Source organism: Sinocyclocheilus rhinocerous, unplaced genomic scaffold (assembly GCF_001515625.1).
Source record: "Sinocyclocheilus rhinocerous isolate Xijiao unplaced genomic scaffold, SAMN03320098_v1.1 scaffold1143, whole genome shotgun sequence".
NCBI lineage: Eukaryota > Metazoa > Chordata > Actinopteri > Cypriniformes > Cyprinidae > Sinocyclocheilus > Sinocyclocheilus rhinocerous.
The window spans coordinates 61573-71393 of record NW_015638978.1 but is presented as its reverse complement, the minus strand read 5'-3'; the positions used below and the strand labels follow the sequence as shown (position 1 = coordinate 71393).

Genomic DNA, 9821 nt, shown 5'->3' with positions numbered 1-9821 from the left:
TGAAAGACAGATCTAAATTAATGAACCTTTATAATTGTACTTACCACATACTCTTTCACTAAATTGTCTGGATCCTCGTTGAGGTATACGCAGAGCCCCTTGATAATACATTCTCGTCCAATATCGACATCATCGTCCTGGCCAAGGGTGACAAGCAGAGCAGAGGTTTTTTTTTTAATATAAATTTTTACCCCCACTGATCTATATAAATGACTGGATTGCTCATGGAATCCTAAACTCCCAGCAGGTGGTTAAGCCACCGGAAGTGTTCGAGTGGCCATATTGTTATTCCAAACTGACTTAATGCACTTTTTACGTCCAGCCAAGTCATAGATCAGTGTTTTCCCCAATAAAATGTGTACACACCAAAAACAAAATCTCTAACATACTTGAGCCATGGGTTCCATGATGGTCTGCAGTCTTCCTCCCATTTGCCCTCCTCGCTTTTTAAATACTCTTAGAAATTTGTCAGACAGCATATCTAACTGAGACAAAAATCTGGATTGTAGGGACATTGTTGTAATTCGTTTAAATTCAGCATTTATCTGAGAGAAAAAAAGAGGGAAAAATACATGTAAACATACAGTTGAAATGCAATTTGTAAAGGCATACAATGAAAAAGGGTTCAAAACTAGTACATCAGTTAAAGCAAAAAAAATCCTAAGCCTGAACTTTTTCCGGGGGTGGAGGACATGCAGGGGTTTTTTTGGCAAAAAAAAAAAAAAAACATTATTTGAAAATGATTCAAATAATTTTCTTTTAAACTAACTAGTAACATATTTGCAATTGCCATTAGCCCTTGACAGGCTCAGACTACAGATTATGGTGGGCTATTTAAAACAGCAATACCAGGAAAGGTTAATCACTACAATATGGTGCAAACACATGTAACATTTAGGATGCTTTTGATATAAAGTTTTGCTGGTTAGCTTTGTCCTTGACAGTGTACAAGACGACCTACAATCTAAAACATGACATTTCTGAAACCGTTTTGTTCAAAAGAAATAATGGATAATTAAATACTAAAAAATACTTTTTTTTAAATATCACAATGTCAGCTTTTTCCAATATCGTGCAGCCCTATTTCTTACAGTATTGCAATATATTGTATCATAACCCCTGTATTGTGATATGTATTGTATTGTCAGATTCTATTTCATTATAAGAAACCTCAAGGAACAGAATAATCAAATATCCATGGCATGACCCCTTTAAACAACCAAAAACTAAGGTAAAATGACACAAGTATAAATAAGTAGGATTAAAACTTTTGGGTTATGCTCACCAAATTCACAGATGCAGATCATTCAAAGCAGTTTACAAAAGCTTTGAGCAGAAAAACGTCACGTAAATGCAACCACCTAAAAAAAAAAAATCACCTTTGAATAATACTTCTATTACATATATTTTACTTATAAATGCTAAACCTTCAATTAATTTCATTAACCAAATAACTTAATTTCGCCGTGTATAGCCTGTCTATACAGATACAGCACATACAAATGGAAAAAACTAAAATCAAGTTAGAAATAAATTAAATAAAAGATTGGAATACTCACCCCTTCTACTTAGCCAGCATACAAAGCAAAACAGATGTCAAACTGGAGGAACAAGGTGATAAAAGACAAGACATTAAAAACAAGCCATTTACTAGCTTTTTTTAACAGTAAAACTAAATGTAAACCAAGACAGTGGACTATAACACGATGAATGGAAGAAAAGTGCAACACGCAATATGGCGGAATATTTCCGCCTTCTAACTAAAAGGCCAATCATTGCGTTACTGCAGCTGAAGCTAGAGTTCCGGTTGCCATAGAAACGGTGTCCTGAGTCGCGCGCTTTTTTTCGTATTGGCTGGGCCGACCTGAAGCTTTTTATAACGCCATTTGAGCACAAGATACAACATCTATAAGACAATTCATGTAAGATTTTGTTGCGGATTTGAAATATGTTATTTAAATGTGAGTGTGGCAAGCATTTTAAGAGATTTTAACGTTCTGTAACATACCCTCCCCCACCCCAAATAAATCGGGCGCCACTCACTCCCTGACAGGATTTTCCCATTTGTTGCAATTAAGACCACCAAGTGAATGACGAAAGTGAATCTTGAAAGGGAAAGTCTGCAAAATAACGAGTATTTTCTGTGATCAAATTTAAAAGGTATAACTTACAGGTCAGCCAGAACCCCTCCCCCACCCCACCCCACATTAGTTGGCGCCACCAGTCACTCCCTGACACGAATTAGTCGTAATACACGGGAAAAAATATGCCTGAAGGATTGTACACAATTTGCAAAAAATTTATGAACGTCATTGTATTAAACAGGGGTTCTGTTATCGTTAACCACATTAAACATTAGCACTAACTTTGCCTTTCCGTCGGGTTGCTCGATAATATCAGCACAGAAAAACGTTACCTCGGGGAAAATACGTTCAAATTGATTACTAACGATTTCTCAATGGCATTTTAGTTCAAAGTTTTAATTACCTTCACACTCTAGCGATCCACTGCGAAAACTTAAGTTTGGACTCCACAAATCCACAGTCAGACAGACTGTGTACAAATGCAGGAAATTCAAGACCACTGTTACCCTCCCCAAGAGTGGTCGACCAACAAAGATCCCTCTAAAAGCTGTAATAAACTGTAATAATCCACAAGGCTGCAAAGGAACCCAAGGTAACTTCTAAGCAACTAAATGCCTTTCTCACATTGGCTAATGTTAATGTCCATGAGTCCATCATCAGGAGAACACTGAACAACCATAGTGTGCATGGCAGAGTTGCAAGAAGAAAGCCACTGAACATTGCTGCCCATCTGCAGTTTGCTAAAGATCATGTGGACAAGCCAGATGCTATTGGAGAAATGTTTTGTGGACAGATGAGACTAAAATATCACTTTTTGGTTTAAATGAGAAGTTATGTTTGGAGAAAAGAACACACTGCATTTCAGCATAAGAAACATATCCCATCTGTGAAACATGGTGGTGGTAGTATCATGGTTTGGGCCTGTTTTGCTGCATCTGGGCCAGGATGACTTGCTATCATTGATGGATCCATGAATTCTGAATTATACCAGCATATTCTAAAGGAAAATGTCAGGACATCAGTCCGAGAACTGAAACTCAAGAGAAAGTGAGTCATGCAGCAAGACAACGACTCAAGCACACAAGTCGTTCTACCAAAGAATGGTTAAAGAAGAACAAAGTTAATGTTTTGGAATGGCCGAGTCAAAGTCTCGACCTTAATCCAATAGAAATGTTGTGGAAGGACCTGAAGAAAGCAGTTCAGGAGGAAACCCACCAACATCACAGAGTGGTTCTGTACTCAGGAATGAGCTAAAATTCCTACAAGTCATTGTGCAGGACTGGTCAGCAGTTAAGAAATGATTAACTGCCGTTATTGCTGCAAAATGGGGTCACATCAGATACTGAAAGCAAAGATTGACAGATATATAACAATGGATAATTTTTCTCAATAAATAAATGACAAAGTATATATTTTTGTCTCATTTGTTTTATCGGGTTCTCTTTGTTTACTTTCAGGACTTGTGTGAAAATCCGATGATGTTTTCGGTTGTATTTATGCAGAAATATAGAAAATTCTAAAGGGTTCACAAACTTTCAAGCAGCACTGTATGTTCTATATAGAATGTGTGTAGTATGAGTGTAATCTGGACATACTACATTCCTGGCCATGTTATGCCAATTTCACATGACCTTCCAGCACCAGTTGCATCACTTCACTGCCATTCACAAATCATTTCCCATGGCCTCATGGGATAGTGTAAAGTGTACATTGTATGCACATTTCAGAATCTGACCAGATGTACTGTGAATTCAGACATACTTCTTCTGTCACATACTGTTTTTCGCCTACTATATAGTTAGGAAGTATGTGATTTCAGATGCAGCCACAGTGTTAGAAGGAAGAACAAAACCTAATAACCATTTTCAAAGCGAAAACAAGGATTCTTCCTGCAGGGGGCACATGGAAGCCCAGTAACCCGCATGGATCCACGTTCAAATCAAAAAATGTTTTTACACAAAAAAAGTGTAATTGTTTAAATATTATATTCATATATGCTGAGGACTGGTGACTGATAGACGAGTTGAAATCAGGCTAAAACCTCCCTAACCAGAGAAGAACCATGTGACAATGTGTTCTTTCCCGTTTTGGTAATTGGACAATACCTGAAACACTAAAACGCTTTAATAGCCAGTGAATTTAAAATATGTGTTGCAGAGTAAAAATATGGGAAATACCCATAGACCAGGGCTGTCCAAACTCTCCTGAGGAGGTGGATGGAGACAGCTGTGGATCCTCCGCTGCAGGTTCACTGGAGATGGACCGCAACCCGTCGCCTCCACCGGAGGAAGATGAGACCGAGGTGGACGCCATCGGGGAAACGGTGTACAGCAAACACTGGCTCTTCAGCACCCTGACACGCCTTATTCAGGTAACCATGCATGCTAGACTTCCACATCATTGGTCTCCACAGTGTCGGCTCGCAGAGTTGTGGGGCCCTAGGCAAGATAATGAAAATTGGCCCCACTAGTGTCAAAACTGTCATAGCAATTTGACGAGTGAAGAAAAAGCACATAAAATGACAATTCCAATTATTAAGCATAAATGTGTATTAAGTGTAACACATCCAACATGTATATGTAAAAATCTCTAAACAGATTAAAAAAATTGGAGTGCAAGTGAGCTTGAAAAATGGAAGTAAATAGATATACATGAAACATAAATAAAATATAAATGAATTATGCACAAAAACTAAATGAAATAAACAGAGTATAAACAAAATAAACATACAAATGTGCATAAATGAATAGAAATACAGGCTATTTCATTTGTTTTTAAGGCCTGATTGATGATCACACAAATTTTTTTTTATAATATTGCATTAGACATTGGATGGTGGGTTGAATCCGAATTTGGAAAGAGGGGGAGACCTGTATTTTTGGAGGGAAGGATGGATGGGATAGCTAAAATCAGGTCCAGTCCGATAGGGGTGCTAGAGGATGCTAAGCACCCTCAGTTGAAGCTAAAATAATATCATATTGGCGAAACAGATTTGGCAGACACTCCCATTTGTGTTTGTGATCTGTTGATTTCTTGAACACCAATCAGAAGCGTTCAAGTTAGAATCCATGCTCAAAAGGCCTGAGATTTTGTTCAGTGTTGAGTTCTGCACTCATTGATTATAACATAACTTTGTGAGATCATGATGAACTGACAGCGTTTTAGTGATTATAAGGAGTGCTCTTTCCGCCATAGCAATGAACGGCACAAAAATATTATGGTTAGGCCTTTTTATATAATATTAAGGTTAGATCACCCTCACTAATTTCAGAAGCATTCTCAGTGATTTGATTCTGGAGCCGGGTCCGTAATTATTTAACATAACATGCTGAATGTGGCTCAGTTTTCCCTCATATGACAAGTCTGTCTGTGATCATGGGCAAGACGTCTCTACGGTCATAGGTGGGGAACCTTCGAAGATTGTTGCACTTCGAAGGGCCAAGACCCTGTCAACTGCCTGTTTTCAGTAGTTTTGTCTTTTCACAAGAGTGTTCGGATGACGGCTGTACGCCCTCCATGCTCAAGTGTGTGTAGCTGTGATATCAGCATTCATACTGACATTCATAGGTTGTCAGTTGGGAGAAATGATGTGATTAGATTTCTATGGGGATGAACCCCCCTTGCCTGTCAACTATCCCCACTCGGGACCTCGCTTTCTTTAAAAAAGAAAAAAAAAACACCACTTCTGTAGTAGGCGGCACCGGCGCTGCTGCTGCTAGCCAACTTACACACAGTTCCCCAGGCCTTTGTGCGGTCTAATTCCGGTAAGCTCCACAACTGCATGTCTAGCTCCGGTTAGAACCTGTTGTCTGGAATGTGCTGCTTATGTGTACAGTGACTGTACCATACATTGCGATTACTGTTGAGTGTCGCTGTGTTTATTTGACGTCTCCACTTATGCTGAGCGCCCTTCGCAGTAACACAGCGTGAAGGTACACATTCCCCAATGCAATCAGCTTATGCTGAATAAGGCTTCAGTATTTGAGGAGAAAGGTGTTTTCCCAGTGCGATCAGCTTACGCTGTACGCAACATCTGCTCCCTTCTCAGGGAACCGAGGTTACGTTAGTAACCGTAGACGTTTTTCAGTCAAGTTTTTCAACAATTATACGTGTTATTATGCCCTATATTTGTCACCACCATTGTGCCATGTCTTATACCATGTCCACCCATAAAATGGAATCATTTGTGTTTCAATGCGTGTTGTTGTATGCGTTTTAATTACATTTATATATCATTTGACCCCCTTTTATTATTAAATTCTATCGACACAATATCGTCGACCTGATGGTAACAATTCAAAGGTATACGATAAAGGATGCCTTTGAATTGTTACCATCAGGTCGACGATATTGGGTTCCCAGATGTTCAAAAAATAGTTTAAAATGATCATTTATTCCCCAAGCAATTAAGTTCTTAAATTTTTCTTCCTCTAGTGGTAGTTGATGGTCAGTTAGACTGGATATTTTAACTAGATTCATTAGTATTAAATTATTGTTTACATCTAGTTATTTACATATATGCCTAATGTGAATCGTCAAATTTTCCTGAAGCTGTGCAATTCCTACATTTCTTTCTTAATATATACTTCAATTACCTTCTAGATGGTGACAGATCAAGAAAGTGGGCTGAGTGATTCTTCAATGGAACTGACAGATGATCTTGAGGAGGACTTGTGTAAAGTATGGGACATGGCTATGGATAAGGTAAACTGAAACACACTGTATTCAACACCCTGCTCCATGCCCACCAGCTATTAACACATTACATGTGTTTTCTCTCCAGGATGTGGCTGTTTTTCTTCAAGAGTTCAAAGCTCCAGACATCTTGCTGGGTGTGATCGCAAAGTCACGTAGTCCACGGCTCACAGTAAGTCATTTTACCACTGTAACTGCTTTACATAATGCTTATAACATCTTATAATTACTCAGAGCTTCTGTTACAGGAAATCTGCGTTGGAATTCTGGGTAATATGGCCTGTTTCCATGACACGTGTGTATCTCTCAGCCAGAGTTCTGACCTATGGTAAGAGACACACACATGTAAGTATCCACCCACCGGTCCAGCGGCCTGGTTGAAGGTTTAATGCGTGTTCGGTCTTTTACTTGCACCTCTGAATTTATCAGGATTTAGTTTCAATTTTAGGCCCTGTTATTTTTTTAAACCGTAGCTTTTTCTACGCGGTAGGCCATTCGTCCACATGCAAACGCAGCACCAGTTCACTGAAACCGACTATTTTTGAAAACGCCTGCCAGGGTGAAGATTTTCAAAAACTTCGGTTGCAGTGTTATCGTGTAGACAGCGAAACCGGAGTTTTTGGCTTGTGACGTCGGCGCCTGCGCTGTTCTCTCCGCCTACTGGAGACTTTTTCAGGCTTCTGATTGGCCAACATGGCTTTACGGTTGAGATTATATCGCCACCTGTTGGTTTGGCATGCTCTTGACAGTGCTTCATAGCATGCGTTTGCGTTTTCATGTGGACGGAGATTTTTTTTAAATGGAAGAAGGAAAAATACCCGTGTACAATCTGACTCCAATTTCAAGTGATCATTAAATTTAGGCAATGTTTCTAATTAAAAACTGATGACAAATGTCGGTTATGTATTAATTTAGATATTTGATTATTCCGAACATCCCGTACTTTCAATTATTCGTTCATTAGGGACCCGGTATCTCACAGAGAACTTCTGCCGGCCGGTCGCAGCCTCACGGACACAAACTCGTCATTTCTGATCTTAGACAGAGGATGCAGTGTGAATATCTACCTTTAACTCGGCCGCGCTCTACTTGCTCATAACAAAAAGCATAGTTTTTGTATATTCACGAAAATTGCAACTTACTAAGGCAGTGATAGTCAGAAATCGAAAAGGTCTCAAATGATGTGCCCCATGCTCCATTCATTGAGCCTTCTGTATGATCTATCCTAAACACAGATTTGCGGTAATACTAGACTCCACTTTAATCTACTAGAATAATCTACTAATTTCAGAGTAAGTCAGAATAAAATCAAATGTAACAATTTATTATCAGTCAGGTAAATATGTATTATGTCAATTCAAAGATGTCAAATCAATACAAGACATCAAATTCTCAAAGATGAATCTAAGAGTAAAAAGTGCATACCTAACCTTGGAAAATACATAGTCTGGAGTGCAGAGACACACACCACACTACAGGCGGAAGAGATGAGATTGGGCCAGCTGTTGTTCTGTGCTTTTTCTCGTAGATCCTCTCTTCAGATTAGTGAGTTTTATTGTTTTATTACAGGATAGGAATCTTGAATTCAGTTTTGGTCAAATCCATCCTTACACACACACACACAGCATCTTTCTCCCTTTCTGTTCACTTCAGAATAATTGAATTATTTTTGTAAATACAATACTGCTAATTCTGTTAAATGAAAACATGTCTGACATGTTCTCTGGATCTCAGCGCTTTGTTGCTTCTGCTGCTCGGGGACAATGATCCACCTACGCTCTTGGAAACTTGCAGGTCAGTGGTAATAAAGCCCTGTTACAAAATTCGAAGAAAACTTCGCAATATATGCTGCATTTTACTGAATGCGGGTGTGTGACTTGCAATACTGTGGCTTCCTCAGGCTCCTGCTAACGTGTATGTCTCAGCCTGATGTCGCCCCTCTGTGGCTAGAGAGGATACAGCAGCAGCCGACGGTGTGCAGCAGTCTGTGTTTCATCATGAGCAGCTCCACCAATGGTTAGTGATGTTTAAAAATGTTGCTAATGGTACTTTTAACAAATAGGCACAAAAGTGCCTGAAACTTAAGATATTAAGCAGCAAATATTTTTCCCCCCCAAACTTGCATATTTATTTATTTTTTTCATGTGTGATTTTTGCTTTTTAGCAATGAACGTTAAATACACATTTACTACTACTACTACTACTAATGAATAACATTAGCTTTTTATTATAAATTTTTATTATTGTTAATATTTAATATATAAATAATATATAATAGTTAATATTTGTTAATTTCATATTTGAAATTCATTCAAATTTGAAATTCAAAAAAGTACTTAAGTTAATTGGATATCAGTTCATATTTATTTATTTACATTTAGTCATTTAGCAGACGCTTTTATCCAAAGCGACTTACAATTGAGGACAATAGAAGCAATCAAAACTAACAAAAGAGCAACAATATGTAAGTGCAAATGACTAATCTCGGTTAGCCTAACGCAGTACACGTAGCAAGGTATTTTATATATTTATATATATATATATATATACACACACACGTCTGGTCAGCTATCCTTGTGGGGACTCTCCATAGGCGTAATGGTTTTTCTACTGTACAGACCATCTATTCTATTGCCCTACAGCAACCCTACCCCTAAACCTACCCCTCACAGGAAACTTTCTGCATTTTTAGATTTTCAAAAAACTTAATTCTGTATGATTTATAAGCTTTTGTACCCGTGGGGACCACAATTTAGGTCCCCACCGTGACACGAGTCCCCATGAGTCTGTGTGTAGTCAGGTTTAAGTCCCCACCAGGATATATAAACCAGTACACACACACACACACACACACACACACACACAAAGAAAAACAAGTAGATAGAATAGAAAAAATAGAAAGCTAGTGTTATTTTTTTAATAAAAAAAGATAAATACATGAAGTAGAATTAGAATAGAAAGTGCTAGAGTTAGAGGGTCAAATAAAGGTGGAACAGATGTGTTTTTAGTCGTTTCTTGAAGATGGTTAAGGACTCAGCTGCT

General features: G+C 38.3%; 1 protein-coding gene across 1 annotated transcript in view; it reads left to right on the top strand.

Annotated features, from left to right (window-relative positions):
* The first annotated feature begins 4289 nt into the window (after positions 1 to 4289).
* saal1 (serum amyloid A-like 1) overlaps positions 4290 to 9821 on the top strand; it is an 8692-nt gene continuing 3160 nt past the window's right edge. Inside the window, exons 1-6 of the mRNA XM_016566248.1 lie at positions 4290 to 4455; positions 6687 to 6788; positions 6868 to 6951; positions 7028 to 7107; positions 8514 to 8573; positions 8680 to 8795. Of these exons, the coding sequence (XP_016421734.1) occupies positions 4342 to 4455; positions 6687 to 6788; positions 6868 to 6951; positions 7028 to 7107; positions 8514 to 8573; positions 8680 to 8795 (556 nt within the window). The 5' untranslated portion in view covers positions 4290 to 4341. The remainder of the gene's footprint in view (positions 4456 to 6686; positions 6789 to 6867; positions 6952 to 7027; positions 7108 to 8513; positions 8574 to 8679; positions 8796 to 9821) is intronic.